Source organism: Drosophila sechellia, chromosome 3L, assembly GCF_004382195.2.
Source record: "Drosophila sechellia strain sech25 chromosome 3L, ASM438219v1, whole genome shotgun sequence".
NCBI classification, from domain to species: Eukaryota; Metazoa; Arthropoda; class Insecta; order Diptera; family Drosophilidae; genus Drosophila; species Drosophila sechellia.
Genome location: NC_045951.1, coordinates 5802682 through 5825359, shown reverse-complemented (window position 1 = coordinate 5825359; position 22678 = coordinate 5802682). Strand labels below are relative to the sequence as shown.

Below are 22678 nucleotides of genomic sequence, written 5' to 3'. Positions count from 1 at the left end.
AGAGGTTTTTTTTTTTTTGATTTTTGTTTATATTGTGCAGAATGGCAAGTATTTTCAATTAAAAATTCTCGTAAAATGTAACCGGAAAACAAGGTGGCCAGCAAATAAATTGAATTTTGTACGATCTTAAAGAGCAGAACTTAAGGTTAAGGGTTGCGCTCTGGAATAACGAATCATTTACAAAAGGATTCTATTTTGTTTTCTTATGAATAAGTCCTCAAGCCTTTTGTATGCTAATATTGTGCCTTCTGAAAAGGGCCAGAATTTTTTTTTGTTTTGAAGCACGCGGTTTTTGCTTTGAAGTAGACTAAAATGAGGAGCTCAATTAAAAATGGCTTAATTCTCTTGGGAAGCGGAGTAACGTGGGCTTTTTTCTTTTACATATGCTACAGCTGCCTAATTTCCACCAAATCCCGTGCATGTATTTTAACACTGAGGTGTCACCTAAGCCCACATCTTTTTCTTTTTGCAGTCACAAGATTGATGCGTGGGCCTTGTTCCACATAATTTACTTGCACGATTTATTGCTGACAAACGCTAATGCGACTCGCTTCTGGCGGCTTATATCCTAATTATTTTGGCTTCAATATGTTGAAATCCCTCAAAGGCGGGAGAAGTCTGCTTGTGACAACGGCCAAGATGCTTTCCATACTCGAAGTTCTGAAAGCTGTTTATAGTTTACACTTGGCAGAATCCCCTTATTATTAGAAGTCATTTGTGAGCCCCAAATGACCGTTAAGCGCTTGTACTTATGGCTTGTCTCGAGGGAATTAAGTTCCAGCACAAATATAAATTGCTGGGCAAAGTAAGTTTTATGTTTCAATTAAAGTTCCTGTTGAGTAGGCCTAAGGAATTTCGTTTTCGAAATGTTTTCATCATTTAATATTCATTAAGATGCTTACATCTTTTATGGCATCTCCTTGGAGCGAAAATTAGCTTCATTTCAATGCTAATTTTCTAATTGAATGCATATAGCCATGTATCCATGAGCGAGTATGAAGAGCTTAAAGCGAACACACGTACATAAATCTACATAAATTTCCTGCCAACTGACGTTCGTATCGACCCTTTCCCGGCCACGCTGCGTATACGCAATAAAGCGAGTGACAAACTGGCTGCCATTCTCGTCAAGCGTCAAGTTTCCCAAAAACTCCTGTTTACTTTCTGCCTTTTAAATTACAATAGCACATACATATATAAGAGCCATCCCCAGTTGTCATATGCTATAAATCAAGTGAAAGTCCAGAAAGTTTGCGAAAGACAGCAAAATCCCTCGGTCTCAAGTTGTCTGAAATGTGTCAATATTCTTAAAGTGAAGGGGAGAAGTTATAAACTGCCTGAAAATTTTACATTTAATTTAATCCAAGATGCTCAATCTCCTGAGCTTGACACACACAAGTTTCGGTTGGCCATTGTGTGGGGTAACTTGGGTCGATGCATGCTCAGAAAAGTTGGACACCCATTGTTACACTTCCGGTTTCCTGTTGTTTCTGTGGTGGTGGTATTGCAGTGATGGCTGTCAAAACTTAGTGTGTTTCCAGGGTTTTCAGTCGCATTAAACATGCATGTATTTCGTATGCTCGAATTTTCCAGCACGTTCAATGGCCACCAGTGCTCGCCAGTCACTCCAAGTGTCCAAAGGTTTTTTCATTTGGGTTTTTTCATTTTTCATTTCATTTGATTTCACTGATGCTGATCCTTTAATTGAATTTTCACTTAAGCAGTCGGGACACTTGGCAAATATTGCCAACGCTCGCCGCACTCAAGCGCTAATGGAAAACTCATTATCCTGGCATCGGGAGTCTGGGAAAGCAGTCATCTTAGCAATTAGATAGAAAGCGTGCGCGTTTCGGCCTTGTGAAAGTGAGCTTATTGGCAATTGTGAGTGTGTGTTTGGAGCAGTAATCCCGGGATATGGCATTCTGGTGTATAGTACAAGTATTTATCCCTTAAGTGCGCCACAATGGCAAGTTTAAAGAGCAACTGCGGTCTATTGATATTGCCGAAAGTAATTCCAGGGATTTGCAACGCGAGTGCTGCATTTGTTCCCCATCAAAAATGCCAGTGATTCCAAGAACGAAATAATCCACAGGACTTATTTCACTTTGTGTGCTTAAAAATGAACGCGTCCTTCCACATCGCCTTTTCCATCAAACATTTCGTTTCACCTAAAAAAGTGTAATTACAATTGCGCCCCATGGTTTCTGAATTAATTTCATTCAAGGCGGAAAAAGGCTGCCAAGCAGAAAGATTGCAATTACAAATATTTGCTTTATGGCTGCAGGTCTTATCTATCATTCTGCCTTGTATTTGTCTAAGAATTTGAGGCAACAATAACACTAAATAGAAAGCAATGGAAAATCATTTAAACTCTTAATCAATTATGTTTGCAGAGGAATTTCCTCGGAAACTTGATATAAATCTAACAGACTTTACACTGCATTCCACCACTTAGGAATCCATTAGGATTTTGTTTTTTCCGACTCTCTAGCTTTTGACCAATGTCCGGACATTTTTGGCTTGTGCGGTTTCAAGAAGCATGCCACTGAAATGTGTGGAATCCCGCTGCCCGTGGCAATGTCAATATTGGGCGACTTTTCACAAAACTAATAACAGTTGTGCTCACTCTCAGAGTGGGAGTTTCAACAGCGTCCAGGACCGTATATACACATACCTTGTAAACATAAATTCCTGATGACTAGCTCATAAAAATCATTAAAATAATACAAAATTTAAGCAATTGCTTTTTTAGGACTTTGAATTGTTGCAAATTGAAGTGCATTAGTTTCTGTCAGTGTTTTGGTGGCACTGGCACATTACATCCCGGAAGTTGGACCACAGTTTGCGGATTGTGTGGCTTCTCCGGCAGGGACTCTTTGTCATCGACAGCTGGCGGACAGGAAACCGAGTTTGGGACCCTAAACCGCTCATCCGCTTCAAGGCAGCGAACCGGTGTCATATATCCCTGCATCTCCACCTGGAGGTTTAATTAACAGGGCCAATTTAGCCCGGTGATTAAGTGCCATTTAATGACGCTCCTGCTTTGCTCCGATGAGCAACGGCCTCGTGCTAGCCGTTGTAATGAATTGCAGTGGAAACAATCTTTTTTTTTGTCATTACAGTGACTCCAGTGACTTCTAGGAGCTTAACAGCGTAATTTAAATAATATTAGGCGGACATTAAAACCTGTTAACCCGAGCTCAATCTCGTCGCCTTCATGGCGGGTCAGCATTTTTCAAAAGCTAATTACGTTTTAAAAGTCCATTTTACCCTCGTGCCTTGTTGTTTTAGGGTTATTTTGACCTGCGGCTGTCTGACCGGCTGAAGCTCGAGCATTTGAATAATTATTTCAAAAAGTCTGTCTCCGGGGTCACTCCGCCGGTTGCTGAATAGTTTGACTTGGCAAAGCACTCGAGCTCGAACGGAGCGCATATCCTGTTGCCATTGTCAAGCACCGGATTTTACTCAAGGAGTACAGGCAAGCCTAACTAATATGTACAAAATACTTTGTGCCCTTTAAGGCATAGTAAAGGCAATACACGTTCAAAGATGGTTGAAAATAATATAATACGAAAACCTTAAAACATACATTCTCCTAGAAACCTTTCTGCTTTAAGTTAAGTTATCATTTTCAATATACCGAGTATATATTTCAGTACTGAGAATGAAGGGCATTTGTCACATCCCTGAAGCCTGTTTGCATCCCCCAATTAGATACAGTAGCTTCGTTTCCATGGAGCAGGATGTAACTATAAGCGCATTTTTCTCAAAGTCTGTTATATGCCTGCTGAAAATCTCATTTCCCTTTATTCAGCCCTTTCGGATCAAATAATGTGTAAAAATATCTTATAGCTCTGCTGGAATGTGTATTCGAGAAGAAACGCGTAACATTGGCTTAGTGATGAGTTGCATCAATGGCAATGAGCTGGGCTGGGAGCCAGAGTGAAAATTGGTATGCGGCCGAGATCCTCTCCAGTTGGCTGCTCCGCCAGGTGGTCTAGATGGATATGAGCCATGTTATGTTAATTAGGAACTACATGGCCAAGAACGCCCATGGTCGTACCTGTTCCGGACTGCTGCTCCTCCTCCTCGGTGATGGTTGAGAAGTTGGTTAGCCGCTGCGAAGTTATTAGCGGGCTGGCTGCTCCGAGCATACGTCGCCGCTTGCCATTTCCCCTTCCGGTCTCCAGCTGCTGCAGCAGATTACTGTGCTGCTGTTGTTGCTGCTGCGCCTGCTGCAGTTGCTGCTGGTGTGTTTTGGTTAGCTTCTCCGCTGCTGTGAAGACCACAATAGGCTTGGGTTTGACGGAGGCACACGGTGTTCAGGTGGGGAGGGGGAGGGCAAGTAAGCATACTTGGGAGTGGCACAACACATTCACCGAATACCTACCGATGCCGCCGAGGCCGCCAGTCGCATCTCCGCCCGTTGCGAGCGGAACGTCTGGTACTGCGAGATGACGCACAGCAGACAGTAGAGCTGGAAATGGGAATGGGATATTACGGGTTAGTAAGACATCTAAATATCATTTATCATAGTTGTGGTTACTTTTACTCACATTGAGGCACAGTAGGAAGAAATCCATGGTGAAGATGAAACCGACAATCGGATCGAACTTGACGCGGCGGGATAGGGCCAAGTGGACCAAGTGGCAGACCTCGATGAGCAGATCGCCCAGCATGAAACTAATCCAGGGTATCAGCAGATGTCTCTTGTTCTGTAATTTCATCCCGAATTGAGGCTGTGCCGACCGCATTGCGTTGAAGTGGACAGAGTAGAGCACTCACCTGCTGGAGGCCCAATATGAGCAGAACCGAGGATAGCACCATCAGTATGGAGCAAAGGAGCAACAAAATGTTGAATATCACAGTCACTGCAAGAGGCATAAATCACACGTAATTGAGTCGCTCGCAAGGAGCAAGTGGCTGTGGTGTCCTTCCGTACTAGGATATCCTTCGGTATGCTCACCTACAGTCACATCGCCCTTCTCCAGCAAACTTTCACCCAGCGGCTGAGCACGGTTACCCAGCAGAAAGTCCTGTTCCTCGATTAGGTAGAACAAAAACATCAGCGTCGAGAAGCCAAAGTAAACCTGTATGGGGGAAATTGTGCAAAAATAATAGCAAGGAACATCCGAGGGTAAAAGTAAATTGCGGCACACGCTTCTTATTTACACGGAAAAGCCCCAAAAGTGTCCCCTTCGAGTGTCCCAAAAATGTTTCTTCAAATGAAAATTGAAGCCAGTAATTGCCGAAGAATTATGCAGCTCAACGCGGTAATATGTTTGCTTCGGTATGTATTTCACTTAGTTAAGCTGTTAATCATTCTAATTTACGGGGTTTCGACAGCATTCAATAAAGTAAAAGTAATCTAACGAGCACGGAAATTTTTGTAATGAGACAAGAAATTCTTGCGAGGCATGAAGTGAAGTGAAGAAAAACCAACATTTTGCTAAATACATTTTTAAATATGCATAAATCTTCTTCAAGGGGGTACTACAATTTTTGTTGAAACACTTGTAAAACTTACATTTGTTACATTAATAGGTGTACAAAGGTACGTTTAGACTGATTTTGCTTTAATAGTTTGAAGAGGCCAATAGCCTTCGTTCAACTGCTTGCCAAATGGCTGAAAAAGTTCGAGGGAATTTTGATATATTTACCCATGCTCCAGGCCACAACTTCTTATCTCCAGAAATTATTCATATTTGAGGAGCAACCTACCAACGTGTAGATGGCGCAGGCAAAGCTGCCACTCCGCACATCCTTCCAAAAGCAACAAGACTCCAGGATGGCCATCTTTTTTGAGTAGCTCACGCCTCCTCGCGGATGAGCATTCCAAGCACGCTGACACAAGAAGGATTTTATTTTCTTCACTTAGGGAACGGCAGCCGCCACTTTCACTTGACTTTCTTCACTTTCACCCTCTGGGATACCACTTTATTTCGTTTCCCGCCAAACGGTTAATTTGCTTGCTTTACTTGTTTTTCTTTAGACAAGTTTTTATTTGGCACTCGGCAGATAAATATCTAGAATTTCTCGTTGCTGGTTACGAAACACTGGCACATAATTTCATACACAAGACGCGCAGATTTATGACACTGATTTATGTGGCATGACCGGGCATAGTTACGCGGACCGCAGTGTGGGATCCCAAAATGCCAGGACGCGAAGATCCGAGGAGAACCGCCGCCATTGAAAGTCGCATTGGGACTGGCTAAGTAGTCCTCATCCAAAGGCGAAATGCTTTCAATTTCGAAATGTACTCGCACACACGATTTTATGAATGAAAGTTCGAAAGTGGGGTTGTGCGGCCCACGCATGCGCCATCTGCAGGCGAACAATGGCAACAGGTGTTAGGATTGCTTAAATCCTTGCATTCTAGCTGCGGCGAACCGAAACTGTGTTGGCTTAGCCTATACCGCAAATTACTGCTATGGATTAGTTCTCTATTGGATTTGCCGAGCCTTTAATTAACGTGGAAAACGCTCTGCAGGCGGTCTTTAAATGAGCAAACTGCCATGGAGGAAGTGGTGGCGTCGAGGAGTCGGGTTGAGTTCCATGACAATGCCCATCTCTTGCTCCAGTTGCTGCCAGCGAAACGGAAATGAAAGGAAAAGTAGCTTAGGCACTGAAATGGAAAATCACCAAGTCATCCGTAGAAAAGAATGGCACAGGAATTTAACAAGTCACAACTGATTTAATAGTTTTAAGAGGAATTAATGTTCCCGCGATGATAGTGAATTTTGCCATGTATGCCACTTTAATACCCTGTTTTTAACATTATCATTTTCCGGAAATATATTAAACATGAAGCTACGAGTTATAAGTCAGATTTTCAATTTTTCCCTGTGTTTCAATATGGCAGATGACGAAAAGGGAAATGCATCGACGGAAGATGATGACAAGCCGAAAAAGAGGGAACAAAGGGATCAGGGGCAACAGTCAAAGCTGAAGAAAATGTAGGTAGCGATGCTATAACTGGGTATAAGCATAAGCTAATGTCTTATCCAAGCAGAAAGTATTACATTGAGCCGGATAAAGTGGACATTGGAATACAGGCGGGTGATTCGTTGGAGAAGGTCAAAGTGACCTACGTGGAGCCAGATGACGAAGAATCCTCGCATGGCTTCTTTTGGGGAAAGAAGAGATCGGAAACATCATTACCGCGTCGATCGTGGGAGACGGATGACTATATAGATTTCGATGATCTCCTGCCGATGATTGGCCAGTTTGGTCGTTTCCAGATTAGGCTGTTTCTGTTCATGATACCCTTCTGCTTCATCACCGCCTTCGTGTATCTGGGCCAGATATTCATGTGCCTGACCCCAACGAAGTACTACTGTTATGTGCCGGAACTTTTACATACGCCCGTGGAGCTGCGCAAGGACTTGTCCATTCCAAAAGAGAAGGATGGATCTTACAGTCGCTGCCGGATGTACAATACCAATTACACGAAGATCCACTTTGCGGAGAATCCGAGAGCCTATATCAACACTTCACTGCCCACGATTCCCTGCAAGAAAGGCTATGTTTTCGAGCACGAGGGCAGAGCATTCGAATCGGCCACCATGGAGTTTGGCTGGCTGTGCGATGACGACAAGTACGCCACCTATGCCCAGATCATTTTCTTCCTGGGTTCCATTTTGGGCGGACTTGGTTATGGCCACTTTGCGGATCACTGTGGCCGTGTGGCGGCGGTGGTCAGTAGCTGCTTCCTTGCTCTGTTGGGAAGCCTGGCCACCTCGATGTCCACGGACTTCTTCAGCTTTGCAATATCGAGATTTTTAGTTGGTGCCTCCTACGATACCTGCTTTACGATGGTATACATTTTGGGTAAAAAAGTGCACATACCATGTGTACCATGTGATATGTGTCCTCTGCAATCATTAATACCTCTTTTTTATAAGTGCTCGAGTATGTGGGTCCCAAGTACCGAACACTGGTGGCCAATCTATCCCTGGCCCTGTTCTACTCCCCCTTCACGATGGTGATGCCGTGGATAGCGCTTTCAGCCGGAAATTGGAGGAGATTTTCCTCATTTGCATCCTTGCCCATTGTGCTCGCCATGTTTTCCTTTTGTCTGCTACCGGAATCTGCACGGTGGGTATCCAAATTGTCGCAACTTTAAACCGAGAGCTCCCATTCAGGCATTTTTCGATCACAGATGGCTGGTATCGGTGGGTGAGATCGACAAGGCCATGGAGATATTGAAGAATGTGATTGAGGTAAACAAGAAGCATGTGTCCAAGGAAATACTTGATCTCTTCGAGGCGAGCTGCACCCAGTTCTACAAGGAGGAGCTCGACGGACGCGATTTTACAGTGCTTTCAATATTCAAGAGGAAGCGGATGGCCCGTTATATGATCCTGATGATTTTCATCTGGATGTCCATCTCTTTGGTTTACGATGGACATGTTCGTGCGGCCAGTGTCCTGGACAGTGAGAATATCTTTCTGTTCTTTACCATCGCCTGTGCCACTGAGTTGCCGGGTAATATCCTGGTGATCCTTACTCTGGATCGCGCTGGACGTCGATGGTGCTCTTTTTTTTACACTTCGTTGAGTGGAGTGTTTAGCCTATTAGGGGCCAGCTTTCAGAATCGCGCAAATATGAGGATGTCAGCGTTAGCTGGAAGATTCTTTTCCAACATCTGCTATAATATAGGACTGCAGTGGGCCGCTGAGATACTGCCCACGGTGGTGAGGGCTCAGGGAGTAGCCTTCATCCACACGATGGGCTTTGTGGCGATGTTGATGTCCCCGCCAGTGGTCTATCTTTCCAAAAAGTCCCTTTCCAGCACGCTGATCGTTTTGGGAGCCCTGGGTATCTTCGGTGGACTGCTGGCCCTGTTTCTACCGGAAACGCTGAACCACGAACTCCCGGAAACGCTCAGTGATGGCGCCCAATTTGGGAAGAATCAAAGGATTTGGCACATGCCCTGCTGTGGCCCAGGATCAAGAAAATCCCATCCCAGGCACAACTGGCACCAGGGCTCGAGCTTAAGGACCCTATCGAAGGACGAGTTCCGCTCCAGCAAAATGCATCGCAAGACGAAATATAGGTTTGAGTCCCACCCGAGTCCATCATCGAGTGATTACAAGGGCACCGAGGAGAAGGAAATCCGAACGTATAAATATGGAAACGGCTCAAAGTGTCCAGAAGATAAGAGCTGAGGTTATCTTTAAGTTACCTCCCTGTTTTATAAATACTTTTCTAATTAAAGTTTGCATTCGATTATTTTTGAAATTATACAAAAATTAAGAATCATTTCTTACCCGTGACTCTAAAAAAGTACACATTTATTCAAATACAAAGATTTGTACCATTCTGAGAAAATGAAACTTTTCTTCCATTTGTCGAACCCTGCTTATTAATTAATTGCTAACTTTCGTGACGAATGCTTTAGTTACGGGGAAATTCTGTGAAGTTTTTCCTGTAAGACCAAATCCAAATCATTCGCTATTGCTAGTCGCAACGGGAAGGCATTTTCCAAATGCTCGGAAGGATTGCGTTGTTCTTAGCCATAATTTATGTGGTGTTTAAAGCAATGTTTTTGCGTTGGGTTGTTGAAAAGCCCCCCTTTAAATTCGATGACGATGAGGAACACTTTAATGCTACGTTGGCGAAACTACTAAAGCCTCGATTTGTGGGCAGCAAAGGGCATGCCGAGGTTCAAGATTTCATCGAGACGGAGCTGAAGCGTTTGGATTTCATCACATTAAGGAATGACTTCCAACAAGGAGTCAATATTACCAATTTGGTAGGCTTTTGGAATATGAGGGCTAAGTTTTATCTGATGCTAACCTGTCACTACGACAGCAAAAAGCCAGAGAATGGAACCACCGATGAGTTCCTTGCAGCCGCAGAAAGCGCTGTATCATGTGCCATTCTTCTTAACGTGGCCAAAACATTAAGACAATTTTTAATCGATAGGTGGTCTGAAAAAAGGTCCGTGGGACTGGCTGTAAGTAGGTCAAAGGCTCGTTGCAACGGTAATTATAAAATAGGTCTTTAAAGTTCATCTTCTTCGACGGGCACAATTCCTTAAGCTCAGATCCCTATGACGAAAATGAACTTATGGGCGCAACACACTTTATGGATGAAGAATTTATACCTTTGCAAAACATGGTAACATATCAAATTGCATAATCTTTACTTGTAGCTTATATTAATCTTTAACTAGGCTGTTGCAGTAACTCTCAGCTATATTGGCGCGCCAAATCAAACCTTTTTGAGCTACTTTGAAGTTACCAATGATTTGCACAACCTGATTGCTGACATCGAACAGGATCTCAGAAAATCCGGACAACTTGACGACTGTCATGTGTTGTTCCAAAAGAAAACACACTACGACAAGGATCTGCTTGACGATCATATTGTATTCGACGAACACGGTAATATCATAGTTAATTGTACACTACTATTCTATAGAGGGTATTTGTTCGTCAACAGATGTTCCAGTCATTCATGTGAGTCCACAAGAATTTCCAAATGTCATTTATACGCCAGCGGACAATGTCGAGAATCTACACAATCCTACCATTCGAAATATGATCAAAATTATTCGCTGTTTTGTGCATGATTTCTATGAAAAGTGGCAATACTTTATGAAATGGCGACAAACTTTTGCAATAAATTATGATTTTTATGATGACTAAATTCAATTAGATTAAATTTTTTAAATAACAGTATTAAAAAGTGACTAATTCCCAAAATGTATATTATAAATCTAAGTTTCGAATGAAAACTTTGGTTTGTTATGAGACATTTTAAACTTAGTGCTCATTCTAGACTTTAAGTGCATAGTCACTACTTAAACGTACTCTAATGTAATAAGGGTAATTATCGTAATCAGCATCAATTAGTCGGCTCACTTTTCCCAACGAACGCGGCTTTAAAGCTTTTTGCATCTACCGCAACAGCAACATGATTTACTCTTAAAAACTCTCTTCGCCGAAGGTTCGAAGTGAGTTTGCCGCCAAAGAGGCAGCGGAAAACGAAAACAAAAGCCATCAGCATCGAAACCACAACACAAACTACGGTAAAGATCGATTTTTCAGACACCGATCGGGCTTTAGTGCGTCGCCGAGCTCCGAAGCGTATAGATGGGGATCGGTTCCGTAGTTTTTGCCGCCGCTGGCCTGCTGCTCCTCCTCCTCCCGCCGTCGCAGCAGCAAGCGCCAACGGTAAACGTAAGTCCCCCAGTATTGTGACTCACTTGGGAAACCGGGGATTGTTAGGTTAACCAGAAAGACCCATTTATATTACAGATTGGATCCCAGTGGCGCGACGATGAGGTCCATTTCAACCGCACCTTGGACTCCATTTTGGTGCCACGCGTCGTTGGCAGTCGGGGGCATCAGCAGGTGGGTGATAAAGCTTAAACTTGGCTTTATAAAATTAACATTGCAAACAGGTGCGCGAGTACCTGGTCCAATCGCTGAACGGCCTTGGCTTCCAAACGGAAGTGGATGAGTTCAAGCAGAGAGTTCCAGTTTTCGGCGAGCTCACGTTCGCCAACGTAGTGGGCACAATCAATCCCCAGGCTCAGAACTTCCTCGCTCTGGCCTGCCACTACGACAGCAAGTACTTCCCCAATGATCCCGGCTTCGTGGGCGCCACTGACTCCGCCGTGCCCTGTGCCATTCTGCTGAACACCGCCAAGACCTTGGGCGCGTATCTGCAGAAAGAGTTTCGCAATCGCAGCGATGTGGGACTTATGGTAAGTTGCTTACTTAGCGCACATTATCAAAGACCTTGATGGCTCAATAAAGTTTCCATGAACTCCAGTTATAAAAAACCTGAGCGAAAACAAGTTGCATGTTTGGTATTCAAATCTCCATTTGAAATTAGGCATACAAAATAAGTATTACATTGAAAAAGTTGATTTATGCTAATAAGATCTAGTAGAATGTTTCCTATAGTTATTGAAAATCCAACCTTATCCACCAGCTCATATTCTTCGATGGCGAGGAGGCCTTTAAGGAGTGGACCGATGCGGACTCCGTATACGGCTCAAAGCATCTAGCCGCAAAGTTGGCTAGCAAACGCAGTGGTTCCCAGGCGCAACTAGCTCCACGCAATATAGATCGAATTGTAAGTCAATGAGCTTTGCGAGAATTATCAGCTTTCTAAAATTGTATCAATAACAGGAAGTGCTGGTGCTGCTGGATCTTATTGGGGCGCGGAATCCCAAGTTCTCCAGTTTTTATGAAAACACCGACGGACTGCACTCCAGTCTAGTGCAGATTGAGAAATCTCTGCGCACTGCCGGCCAGCTGGAGGGCAATAACAATATGTTTTTAAGTCGTGTCAGCGGTGGTCTAGTCGACGATGATCATCGACCGTTTTTAGATGAGAGTAAGTTTGATGTCCTTAGTGTGTATCCATAATCACAGCCGTTTTCCATACAGATGTTCCTGTGCTGCATTTGGTAGCCACTCCTTTCCCAGACGTCTGGCACACGCCTCGGGACAATGCCGCCAATCTGCACTGGCCTTCCATACGCAATTTCAACCGTGTTTTCCGTAACTTCGTTTATCAATACCTTAAGCGGCACATGTCACCAGTGAATTTGCGTTTTTACCGAACATAGTTTATGTTTTGTCTTATGGCTAAGATTTATTAAGCATAAGTGTAAAGTGTTTTTCGTTAATTAAAGTGTCCTAAGGCATGTGTAATTCTTCCTAGCGACGTTTGCGACCGGCTTGCGCCTTTTTGCCCGGAGCCCTTTGACCACGATTGCCCTTGGACTTCTTGCCCACCGCCTTGCGACTTCCCTTGCCCTTGGGCTTCTTGCCGCCCTTCCTGCCTGGTTCATTCTCAGCCTCTGCTTCACGCCTGTTGAGGAAATAAAGGTTTAAACTTTAGACTATGCTCATTAAACGATAAAGGTTAAACTCACGCCAAGCGATTGTCGCGCTTCTCCATCGATACCGCCTTGCTCACGTCCAGTTTGGGCTTCTTGTTCAGCACGCTCTTGATGAGATCCAGGTTGGCCTCCTTCTCGGGCGTTTGTGTGATATGCGACTGCTTCCGTTTGCCGCCAGGAATCAGCTCTTTAATGCCCAGACCACGTGCCTCCTTCTCCTTGGGCAGTTTGTTTTGGAATTTGCCGACTGAGGCAGTTGAGGATTTGGCCACAGTAACGGCTGTTAACAGCTGACTGGAGGAGGCAGCCTCGGGTCCCAAGTAACCGCTGCGTGGCATGTCGATCTTCTTGGCTCGCACAATGTTCTTCATCCGCTGGATCTCATTCTTGGCCACCTTCTCGTTGCGCAGGTCGATCTTCTTCTGAAACATGTCCGTATTGGGATCGGCGTTCTGTGGCACCTCCAGCACCCAATCCTTGGCCTTTTCGGCCTCGGCACGTTTGAAACCATATGTGGGCACCCATTTCTAAAAAGATTCAAGGTTTAGATTGGACTTGACAAGATTAAAGAGCAAAAACTTGCATCCATGGTCTCATCGTAGGTCTTCTTGTCCTTCTTCTTCTTGCTGATGCCCTTCTCCTTGGCGAACTTCTCCCATTTGGTGAGCGGACGCGGACCTGGTGGTTTCCGGAGGCGGGGCAGTACCGTCGTGGGTTCCGGCAGCTTGGCCACAATGCTCTCGTCCACCCGTTCGGTGGGCAGCTCCCAAATGGCATTGACCAGGAGTTGGGTGTTCTCCCGTGTCAGTGCGGTCAGGTACTCCTCTTTGTTGGCCCTAAAACCAATATAAATTGTGAAAAATCCGTATTCCACGCTAGAATCCGCCGCTTACCTCAATTCCCGGTCATCGAAATCGTTGGGATCTGTGATCAGCAGGCTGCCAACGTCCAGTCGGCATTCCAAATGCTTTTCTACTGTGATCGGCTTGTATTTGTCCAATTCCTTTTGGTGTTTGGCCAGAACTTCCTTAACAACATCCATTTTGAGGGAATTAGCGTATAAACAGCAAAATTCAATTCCACGTGCTGACCACTGTGACCATGCACTAGATTTATCGAATACACTTAAAAATACCAAATAATTATACCAAACTTGCACCGAAGACTCGAACCTTGCAGGGAAGCTTGGCTATATACTTATCGGTCTATCGGAGCCATTTCAAAATAAGTTTTAAAATTAATTTTTTAAAGATCCTCGTTTATTTCACGATCTCTACAACGTAACGTCCACCGCTTTTCCGCCTCATCTAACGTTTGTGGCATCTTAACTCCCCTGGTCTCCGGCAGAAACAAGATTATCGAAGCGCCTATCACGGACACCGATGTGATAATAAACATGGGCAACGGAGGATAGTAGCGGTGGGTGCTGAGTACAAGAGGTGAGGTTAGGGCACCCATCTGACCCATAATGTTGATGATAGCCAGTCCCTGGCCGCGCAGCACGGTTGGCAGTATCTCAGAGGCCCACTGTTGACCCACATTGTAGGCCATTGTGGCGAAAAATCTGGCTGCAATCGCGGCCGTTGAGGCATCCCAATGTCCTTTTAGAAGGCCAACGAAGAGACTGGACGTTGCACACAATAGCATTACAGCCGACATAACGGGCTTGCGACCAATTCGATCTAGCAAAAGCATTGGCACGATTCCAGCAGGAATTTCAACGAGCGAGGAAAGGGAAAAGGTTATAAATACATCGGTGTCCAGGATTTCGACGACCCGAACATGGGCATCGTACGCTAGGGCCACAACCATCCAAGTGACGATCAAAATCGTAAGTACGACGAACCTGGGAAATGTCTTAAAGAGATCCAGGCTGGTGTATTGCTTTCCCAATTGCTCGTTCGCAAATTTAAGTTCAAAGCATTCCCGCATCTCGGACCAAACATCTTCGGAAATGGTTTTCCCATTGGCTTTGGCCGCTTCTTTCAGCACTTTCATACACCGGTCCAATTTACCCACCGACATGAGCCAACTGCAGGGGGAAATAAAGTTTAGATAACTTTAAGACCTATAGTATTCATTAAATTACCTTGGTGACTCTGGAGCCAGCAAGCTGGTCAATATCATTAATATAATAGGCAGGGCAACGACCATGGCATAGTGCCTCCAATTACTGATGACATAGGCCAGCCAGGGAAGTAAGCAGGCGCCCAAGGTGAAGGAGAATGTGAGAGCTAAGTTCCCCACCAGTGTGCGATACTTGATGCCAACGTTCTCCAAAGCTGTTGAAAAGAATGTGATGATATTTAGATTTATGATTTATGTTCATACACTCTGCAAGACTACTTAGAATATAAATGGGAACGAAGCAGTAGTTCATTGACAGTCCAGCCACAAATCGGCTGGCAGCAAAGCAGGGAAAGCCCTTGCAGACTACGCTCACGCAACCGCCGATCATGGAGCAGGAGTTGGCCAGGAATAGGGCAGGCAGGCGACCGGAATGATCGGTGATGAATCCAAAGCACAGGCAACCCACAATGCAGCCCACAAAGTAGACAACGACACTATATGTCCCGAAATCCCTTTTGTCGCACACCCAATTGTACTCGGTGGCGATGGACTCGTAGGGCACCTCCTTGCGATCATAAATCCAACCATTGTTGCAGGGAATCTGGCTCCTTGTCGCATCGTTTGTCTCATTTGAGTCGTATGGCTCATTGTACATAAAACAATTCTCGAAACTGCCATCCTGCTTTTTGGGAATTCCCCGATTCTTTTGTTCACTTTCCGGCAGTCCCTTCAGTTCTCGTACTCTGCACCAGTGATTCTTTGGCAACAGTATCATGAATATCTGACCAAAGTAGGTGAATGCGAACAGAAAGGCGGCGGGCATCATCCAAAACAGCAGTCGCTTCTGAAAGGGACCAAAGTCCCCAATGAACAGCAAGAAGTTCTCATACTTTTCACAATCTCTGGGGGGCATTTCGACATTTAACCTTATAAATATGAACAAAACAAAAGCCAACTTCTTTGAAGACCTCTTTTTGAACCTTTAATACTTTAAATGTTTTATTTTTAATTAACCATTCAAAAATGCACTTTTTGAACTCCACATATTTCCCGCCATTTATCGATTACTTTCTAGGCCTTCCATTTTAGCTCCATGTTCGGCTGGTCACACAAATGCAAATACAAATATAAATAGATATCGATAATTGACAACTTCCATCTCTAATTTGCGCGCGAAAAACTTTTAATAACAATGGATGTGGATTTACTGCCGCTGAGAAAGCGAATAACAAACACCTTCAAGCTATGTGGATTCCTGATCCGCTCGGAGAACAGTTCCTACCTGGCGGAGCAGCTGCTGCCCTTTGACGCGGCGGAACGGGACAAATGGCTGACGGTGATTACCGAGAATCTCCAGAGCCAAAAGCTTTTGACGCCTCATGTGGAGCGGGCCGCCCTGGAGAAGGCCATCAATGAACTCAACCGGGTGGGATTGGATGAAGGCGAGACGGTCTTTGCCCTGATCGATGCCTTTACGGTGCCCCGTTTCCGGTACAACCAGCGGATCAAGAAATTCGAACTGGACACACAGCCTCGTCAGTTGCTGACCGCTCCGCGCATGAAATCGGACTACATGCAGCAACGATATGCCATGTTACTACAGAAAACTTTGCGACATGACCTCTTTGCACCCGCCGTCATCCAGGATGGCGTTGGAGCCGAGGCACAGGCCAAGAAATTTAAGCTCCAGTTCGCGGAGAACCTGCTGGCCACATCGGTGATGAAGGAGGCAGTTGTTTTGGGACTACTTACCCAACTAAAGGAGGGCAAGTTTTATGTCGAGGATCCCACGGGTTGTGTTCAGTTAGATCTCACTGGAGCCCGTTTCCATGCCGGCTTCTTCTGCGAGGGCTGCTTTGTTTTAGCCGAGGGCAACTATAACAACGGTGTACTCAAGGGTAAGTAGCCCAAAGTAGTTAATAACTACATATTAATAGTTTCTTATGTGTTCTCAGTTGACGGCCTGGGATTCCCACCCGCGGAACCGGCAACCAGCAGTCGAGCGTTTTTCGGCACCGCCAACACTTGGGGCGGTGAGTCTGCTAAGCTGCTGAAGTACTCAGCCGGACTACAGGAACTGGAGCGTACCAACACGGAGACAACCATTGTTTTCCTTTCCGACGTTCGGTTGGATCTGCCGATTGTCATGGACAAGCTGCGCCAGTTGTTCGTGGGCTATGATTCCTGCCCGCCGCAGGCTATAGTGCTCATGGGTCCCTTCACGGCCAGCACAAGGAATTATCATGAGCTGAGGCAACACCTGGATGCATTGGGTGGCTTGGCAGCTGGCTGCGAGCAGCTGAAGAAGCAAACGGATCTGATTCTCGTTCCCTCTTCGGAAGATCCCACGGCACCTAATATTCTGCCCCGTGCTCCAATTCCCGAATGCCTGGCAGCAGGCCTGCTGAAGGCCTGGCCACGCACCCAGTTGGCCACTAATCCGTGTCGCCTGCAGTACTGCACCCAGCAGATTGTGGTCTGCCGTTTGGATTTAATGGCCAAGTTTTGTCGCAACACCTTGCATTTTCCCGAAGACACGTCCCAGATCGAGCAGCATTTTGCCAGAACGATTGTGTGCCAGGGTCATTTGGTGCCCATTCATCCGATTACCATGCCAGTGCACTGGGACTACGATCCTGCTCTGTGGTTGTATCCACTTCCGGATCTGATAGTCATGGGCGATTCGTGTCAGAGCTTTAGCAGCAGTCAACATGGCTGCACTGTTCTCAATACCGGCTCCTTTGTCAAGTCCAAGTTCGCCTTCAAAGTGTATATACCAGCGACGCGAACGATTGAGGACTCGGAGATACCGGACGAAATGGAGTAGTTATTATATAGTTAACCTTAACGTAAGTTTGAATAATTATTTAATTACATATGTTGGTTACTCGTTGGATTTCGGGCTATTTGGGCAATTTCCTTTATTTTAAACGACTTGAAGCCTATATTTAGAAAAAATCCCATCCATCCCAACGATTTTAATATAAACTTGTTTCGGGAGCTTAACTTACTGTGGCCTCACATGTTGCTTGGCCCGACAGCTCGCCCAATTTTTCGGCACCCAGTGCGTGTGGCTGTTCCCTCGTGATAAGCGGCCCAGCCTCATCATCACCGTCGTCAGTCATCATATGCGCACAGCATGTGTTCCACAATCGTCTCCTGGCTGTGCGGCTGACGCGCCTCGCAATCTGCTTTTTACTGCGACCGGGGGTTGTCTATTACTTTTCATGACTTAAAGCCGATTTGGAAAAATATTGTTACTCTGCCCGATGCCGGCCACTTAGGGTCGTGGAAATTCAATTTCCAGGCTGGCGCGCAACTCCTCCGCAGCTGAAACGGCAATTTTGATAATGCGTTTGACCTGAGGACATCGATGGCCCCCATTTGCTGTCACATGACCAGTTGCCGAATCGTTTTTTAAGACATCATTAGCCGGGTCGGATGTGGAAGTGGGTAGGTTTTTTTCCCTGTCGAACGGCTCGAAGCGTTTTGCTCTCCTATTGATTTATGATTTATGAGTGCAACTTGGCTAGTTGTATGCCCCACGTCCCTGGGATCAATTTCCAAAATGTGTCCACCATGAGTGTCAATTCGATTTGGTGGGCGTGGTCAGCCTTGGGTGCTAACTATATTTTTTTATCCCTCCGAGTGTTGAACATTTATATTTCTCTGTATTCATTTTGTCTCTCCAGCTCCTCAATGCAGAAAGGCAGATTCAAAATGCTTGCTGTGCGACAACAATCTTGCTTCTGCTTCATTTAACTGGTACATTGGCAAATTTTTAAATTTAAATATTGTTTTGCGGTTGCTCTGCAACTTGGCCGCAATAACATAAAAAACATTTTATCTGTTATGGTCATCGGTTTTTATGGCATCCTCCCCGCAAAGTTGACACCATTTAATTTGGAGCTCAGTGTGATCCCCGCCCACCAGACTTTGGGACTCGATTAAAGCAATCGCTGATGCGGAATCCGGGAATCTGTGTCTTGGCCATCAATCACTCGACCAGCTGCGCCCCAAGTGGGCCGGGTCCAATCAAGGATCAAAGCAACTGGCCATCATATCCCACCTTAGGTTATCCTTTTGCACACACACATGCTTGGCAATCAAACGGCGATGCACTCATGTGCATGTCCTGTGGTTATTTGACAATTGTTAACCCGTCTCTGGGCTTTGTTCGACTGATTCCTCGGTGTTGCCAAGTGGCCATATGCCAAGCGTCCCCTGGAAATCCATCCGGTAATCCTCGACTTGGTGGTGTGATTTTGATTTGGCTAAATATTCCATACTGGGGTGGCTTTAATCGCTCTTCGCTGATACCCTTTCGATGGAGTATGGAAATACTTGTGTGATTTTTCCAATTGAGTCCTGTTGCAAGCATTTGTATTTACACGCTAGCTATTCAAATAAATAAAACATCAATTACCTAAAACTACGCAAAGTGCATGTACAATTTCCGTAATAGTAAAACTTATATATTGATATTAGCAGGAAATCATAAAACCCAACTTGCATTTGATGTCATGTTTGTAAAAATCCGAGAGGAGTTTACTCCATATCTAAATATAGAGCATTTCAATTTATTACTTCGTACGTAACATGCATATATAATACCATTTTAAAAACCCTTTGTGGGCATGAATATGGCAATATTTTTAGCGCATATGGTCAAAGGTTTTGCGTGGCTTTTCCTTTGAAACCACAACGTCAACTGGAAAATCAAAAGCTCGCCTTTGTTTATGAACCCATTCTTTTGTTTGCAACCATTGATACTTGGAGGGTTTATTAACTTTTTACGAACTCAACAATGAGCTGCATCCTTATAGCTGCTGACGGCATTCAAATTTGATAGGGTTATCATCAACATTGTGTGCAGTCCTAAAACACGCGGCAAAAAGCACTTGGGGGAATGAGTAAACGGAGCTGAAACTGAGTATATAAATCCGCTCCATAAACTCCACTGTGAATATGACAACAATGTATCAATGTATCAACTTAAGCCCCGGACGGTCGAAGGTCCGGAGTCCGGACGTGTGCCGACATTTACGCCTCAATTATCAGCCGCAGAGCAAACACTGGGGGTCACCACTCGCCATCGCAAGGAGGCGATAATTTGCTGGCCATAAGCTGCTCCCACACATGGTGTAGTAGTAGTAGGCCTTGGACCACCCAGCGTGTCCGGCCATTCAATTCAATCCCAAGCGATCTGATCCAAGTCGACTTGGTCCCGGACTACCAAGTAACACGTGGCGACCATTAATTTACGCGTTGGCTTTATCTGCGATTTGCTTGCGCATTCTCAGCCAGTCCGGGGATAAATCCACTGACTTCGCTGGTCCTGGCCACGTGCCAGAGTTGGCAAATCAAATGTTTTTATTATTTAAAGCGACAAACGGCGACGCCGTTTTATTGTCTTCCTTAAGCCGATAACAACAACTGTCTGCCTGTTTGCCGGTGGAAGTTGGTGGCAGGACAAATTACAAGGCAGCCACATCCTGACCGCCATTGTCCTCGGATTGGATAACGAATTGCACCTTGGGGACACCGCGGCTGCTTGCTCCCTTTGTGTCTTAATGAAGCAACTGGCATGTGATAAATTTTAATTGATTTCGTTTGCGTCTCTGCGGCTTTTGTCCTGGCCACTTGGCCGCCGGATAAGGATCCGCGGCTAAGCGCGGCTCATTAGCCAAGGATAATGCATCTAGATAACGCCGTGATGTTTGACATAATTGAATTTGCTTAAGCTAAGCTCTGCTGCTAATGATTCTAATAATGTTTTTCTTAAACAAATTCCACTCACCTGGCAAGACTTGGATTTTAAAAAAACTGGTCATTGAGAGTTCCTAAACTCTGAATATGTTATATAAATGAATGAAAATCATATCTCTTCTATAAAAAGATTTTTAGATTTAGATTTTAGATTTTTATTTCGAAATTGTCTTTGGAATTGCCTCTTCTTGTTCCTTTTGGGCTCTCTTATTATCATATATGGATAAATGGATTTTTTGTTTCAAATTTTGCTTGGGATTTACTTTAACAACTTATTTAGAATTTATACTCTTTAATATTTACTTCACTATCTAAGCCCTTTTTTGTTTTTCTTTGACATTTTTCGGTTACACATTTCAAATTGATTGCATTTAAATTAAAACTCAGCATAAATCACCTGAGTGGGCAGGACTCTCCTACGCTCGACAGGACTCAGTGGCCATTGGACAGTAAGACAAAAGCCCCAATTCTGCAGCCGTGTCAGCACAATGGCACAGGCGACATAAGCCGATTTCAGGGATATCTCTGGCCCGGCTCCACTTTCCACTTCCCAGTGCCCCCGAAAATGGTTCGAATATTATCATCAACGCACAAGTGGCTTGTACTTGTCACACACCGTAACCCAAGCCCATTTCCCTCCCCCTGGCGAACAGGGCAAAATATTTTCATTGTGCTTCAGCAGATTTTTCGCCACGAGAGAAGGGGGTTGGAAAAATGGGTAGCTGGAACTCGAAATGCGATTACCTGCGCTTGCCTATTTGCAGCTTGTTGTACGCTCCTCCGAATTTGGAGTGGGAACTGCTCGTCCTGCCCTGAATGCTAATCGACTTTTGATTGTGTGTTTTGTGTGGAGGAAGCGGGTTGAGGAGGCTGGCACAAAAAGGTTCAAATGTTCGGGCCATAAATAGGAATTTATGCGAGATTGTTTTTTTTTTCTTTTTGAACGGACCACCGAGATTTATCGACAAGGGTGGTATATGTGTGTCCAGCGCGCTGATTGAATTTCGGATGGGATTTTTGGTCTGGGATGCGATGTGCCGGGACGGCACAGGTGACATATTCCTGTCGGCCGAATGACAAGTGTTAACGCCTGTTTTGTTTATTATTTTCAACCCCTTCCCTCCCCTCGATGACAGCGTTGCCGCACTGAATCTCTATTGTAATTGCTAAAAAACTTAAGCTGCGTAAAATCCCAAGTTTCAATTTAACGCTCTCATGATTTCTTGTTGGGATTTCCTGGACATGTGAGTTTGACAAGTGCAGCTTGCACTGGCAGCTCTATCTTATCTGGCCTTTTTGTTGATTGAAAAAGCATCCGCCATCCGCTGGCGCTCCCATTTGACACTAAGCAGATGCGCTTGAGAATGCTCCATGTGGCCACTGAGGTCTCTGGACTCCCGCAGACTCTAATGCTCTCTTTCGAAATTCGAGCTCTGCAAAGAGTTTCCCGGGAAATAAAAGTGGAGCATGCGCCTTGGCGTTCAGTGGGCGGGTTTCGCCGAAGCGCCAATGGCAAACGGCAAAATGGAGTCGCCACAGCGTTGTTGGAGCGGGACAGGAAATTGATTGGGGGGCAGAAGAGACCGGGGAACACGGAGAACGGGCGCCCTGCACATGATTGCACATATGTGCCGGCTGCGATTGCTGGCCAAGATTGCGAGTGGAAAAGGGAGCGGTTGCCAAAATACAAAAAAAAAAAAAAAAAAAAAAAAAATGGCGACGCTATCGCTTGCAGGCAACATACGTGTGTACTCGCAACAACATGTGTGATGTGTGCCCCGCCGTATGGAAGCCCCTTGCTCTGCGGATCCTCCCGCTCCTCCGACGCCACGGACTCCTCGCTGCCCTCCAGGCTCGCCCATATGTAAGTGTCTACATACAATGCGGCGTAAATAAACAGACTGCCACCACAAAAGCGACTTCCTTGGTCCTTGGTCCTTCTTCTTTATTCGCTCTAAGCATTTTGTT

The 22678-nt window shown here is 45.1% G+C and overlaps 7 protein-coding genes across 8 annotated transcripts; 4 read left to right on the top strand and 3 right to left on the bottom strand.

Annotated features, from left to right (window-relative positions):
• Positions 1 to 3788: 3788 nt before the first annotated feature.
• LOC6610938 lies at positions 3789 to 6197 on the bottom strand. 2 transcript variants are annotated; one of them, XM_002035459.2, is made up of 7 exons: positions 5722 to 6197; positions 4967 to 5090; positions 4786 to 4871; positions 4557 to 4715; positions 4391 to 4477; positions 4064 to 4295; positions 3789 to 3997 (listed from the first exon to the last, which is right to left on the bottom strand). In XM_002035459.2, the coding sequence occupies exons 1-7, from the start codon at positions 5794 to 5796 to the stop codon at positions 3912 to 3914; spliced, it is 849 nt and encodes a 282-aa protein (XP_002035495.1). In that variant the 5' UTR covers positions 5797 to 6197; the 3' UTR covers positions 3789 to 3911. The 2 variants fall into 2 exon arrangements, with proteins under 2 accessions (XP_002035495.1, XP_032575310.1); XM_032719419.1 differs by lacking the exon at positions 3789 to 3997 and having other exon boundaries at positions 4166 to 4276.
• Positions 6198 to 6858: 661 nt separating this feature from the next.
• On the top strand, positions 6859 to 9191 carry LOC6610937 (beta-alanine transporter). The gene is made up of 4 exons (XM_002035458.2): positions 6859 to 6959; positions 7016 to 7833; positions 7908 to 8100; positions 8165 to 9191. Exons 1-4 carry the CDS (start codon positions 6859 to 6861, stop codon positions 9171 to 9173), a joined length of 2121 nt encoding a protein of 706 aa, XP_002035494.1. The 3' UTR covers positions 9174 to 9191.
• Positions 9192 to 9478: 287 nt separating this feature from the next.
• On the top strand, positions 9479 to 10658 carry LOC6610936 (glutaminyl-peptide cyclotransferase). The gene is made up of 4 exons (XM_032719080.1): positions 9479 to 9964; positions 10018 to 10128; positions 10184 to 10394; positions 10453 to 10658. Exons 1-4 carry the CDS (start codon positions 9494 to 9496, stop codon positions 10656 to 10658), a joined length of 999 nt encoding a protein of 332 aa, XP_032574971.1. The 5' UTR covers positions 9479 to 9493.
• A 410-nt stretch (positions 10659 to 11068) lies between these two features.
• Positions 11069 to 12680, top strand: LOC6610935 (glutaminyl-peptide cyclotransferase). The gene is made up of 6 exons (XM_002035456.2): positions 11069 to 11192; positions 11271 to 11366; positions 11417 to 11722; positions 11953 to 12096; positions 12153 to 12360; positions 12414 to 12680. The coding sequence occupies exons 1-6, from the start codon at positions 11106 to 11108 to the stop codon at positions 12593 to 12595; spliced, it is 1023 nt and encodes a 340-aa protein (XP_002035492.1). The 5' UTR covers positions 11069 to 11105; the 3' UTR covers positions 12596 to 12680.
• Positions 12596 to 13969, bottom strand: LOC6610934 (ribosome biogenesis regulatory protein homolog). Its single transcript, XM_002035455.2, has 4 exons — positions 13765 to 13969; positions 13455 to 13707; positions 12905 to 13398; positions 12596 to 12840 (listed from the first exon to the last, which is right to left on the bottom strand). Exons 1-4 carry the CDS (start codon positions 13911 to 13913, stop codon positions 12687 to 12689), a joined length of 1050 nt encoding a protein of 349 aa, XP_002035491.1. The 5' UTR covers positions 13914 to 13969; the 3' UTR covers positions 12596 to 12686.
• A 147-nt stretch (positions 13970 to 14116) lies between these two features.
• LOC6610933 (solute carrier family 22 member 13) lies at positions 14117 to 15857 on the bottom strand. Its single transcript, XM_002035454.2, has 3 exons — positions 15218 to 15857; positions 14961 to 15153; positions 14117 to 14903 (listed from the first exon to the last, which is right to left on the bottom strand). Exons 1-3 carry the CDS (start codon positions 15852 to 15854, stop codon positions 14117 to 14119), a joined length of 1617 nt encoding a protein of 538 aa, XP_002035490.1. The 5' UTR covers positions 15855 to 15857.
• Positions 15858 to 16108: 251 nt separating this feature from the next.
• Positions 16109 to 17914, top strand: LOC6610932 (DNA polymerase epsilon subunit 2). The gene is made up of 2 exons (XM_002035453.2): positions 16109 to 16839; positions 16897 to 17914. Exons 1-2 carry the CDS (start codon positions 16134 to 16136, stop codon positions 17766 to 17768), a joined length of 1578 nt encoding a protein of 525 aa, XP_002035489.1. The 5' UTR covers positions 16109 to 16133; the 3' UTR covers positions 17769 to 17914.
• Positions 17915 to 22678: the final 4764 nt, after the last annotated feature.

Bases quoted from the DNA above. Each gene is read 5' to 3' on its own strand.
- LOC6610936 (XM_032719080.1), top strand. From the start codon at position 9,494: ATGCTCGGAAGGATTGCGTTGTTCTTAGCCATAATTTATGTGGTGTTT. The intron at 9,965-10,017 runs GTAAGTAGGTCA...AGGTCTTTAAAG, and splicing joins AAAGGTCCGTGGGACTGGCT to TTCATCTTCTTCGACGGGCA. The intron at 10,395-10,452 runs GTAATATCATAG...GTTCGTCAACAG, and splicing joins TATTGTATTCGACGAACACG to ATGTTCCAGTCATTCATGTG.
- LOC6610935 (XM_002035456.2), top strand. From the start codon at position 11,106: ATGGGGATCGGTTCCGTAGTTTTTGCCGCCGCTGGCCTGCTGCTCCTC. The intron at 11,367-11,416 runs GTGGGTGATAAA...CATTGCAAACAG, and splicing joins GCAGTCGGGGGCATCAGCAG to GTGCGCGAGTACCTGGTCCA. The intron at 11,723-11,952 runs GTAAGTTGCTTA...CTTATCCACCAG, and splicing joins GCAGCGATGTGGGACTTATG to CTCATATTCTTCGATGGCGA.
- LOC6610937 (XM_002035458.2), top strand. From the start codon at position 6,859: ATGGCAGATGACGAAAAGGGAAATGCATCGACGGAAGATGATGACAAG. The intron at 6,960-7,015 runs GTAGGTAGCGAT...TTATCCAAGCAG, and splicing joins CAGTCAAAGCTGAAGAAAAT to AAAGTATTACATTGAGCCGG. The intron at 7,834-7,907 runs GTAAAAAAGTGC...CTTTTTTATAAG, and splicing joins TACGATGGTATACATTTTGG to TGCTCGAGTATGTGGGTCCC.
- LOC6610933 (XM_002035454.2), bottom strand. From the start codon at position 15,854: ATGCCCCCCAGAGATTGTGAAAAGTATGAGAACTTCTTGCTGTTCATT. The intron at 15,154-15,217 runs GTAGTCTTGCAG...TCTTTTCAACAG, and splicing joins CGTTCCCATTTATATTCTAA to CTTTGGAGAACGTTGGCATC. The intron at 14,904-14,960 runs GTAATTTAATGA...TTCCCCCTGCAG, and splicing joins CTGGCTCCAGAGTCACCAAG to TTGGCTCATGTCGGTGGGTA.
- LOC6610932 (XM_002035453.2), top strand. From the start codon at position 16,134: ATGGATGTGGATTTACTGCCGCTGAGAAAGCGAATAACAAACACCTTC. The intron at 16,840-16,896 runs GTAAGTAGCCCA...ATGTGTTCTCAG, and splicing joins TAACAACGGTGTACTCAAGG to TTGACGGCCTGGGATTCCCA.
- LOC6610934 (XM_002035455.2), bottom strand. From the start codon at position 13,913: ATGGATGTTGTTAAGGAAGTTCTGGCCAAACACCAAAAGGAATTGGAC. The intron at 13,399-13,454 runs GCAAGTTTTTGC...GAATCTTTTTAG, and splicing joins CCTACGATGAGACCATGGAT to AAATGGGTGCCCACATATGG. The intron at 12,841-12,904 runs GTGAGTTTAACC...TTTCCTCAACAG, and splicing joins AAGCGCGACAATCGCTTGGC to GCGTGAAGCAGAGGCTGAGA.
- LOC6610938 (XM_002035459.2), bottom strand. From the start codon at position 5,796: ATGGCCATCCTGGAGTCTTGTTGCTTTTGGAAGGATGTGCGGAGTGGC. The intron at 4,478-4,556 runs GTGAGTAAAAGT...TCCCATTTCCAG, and splicing joins TCTTCCTACTGTGCCTCAAT to CTCTACTGTCTGCTGTGCGT. The intron at 4,296-4,390 runs GTAGGTATTCGG...GTCAAACCCAAG, and splicing joins TGGCGGCCTCGGCGGCATCG to CCTATTGTGGTCTTCACAGC.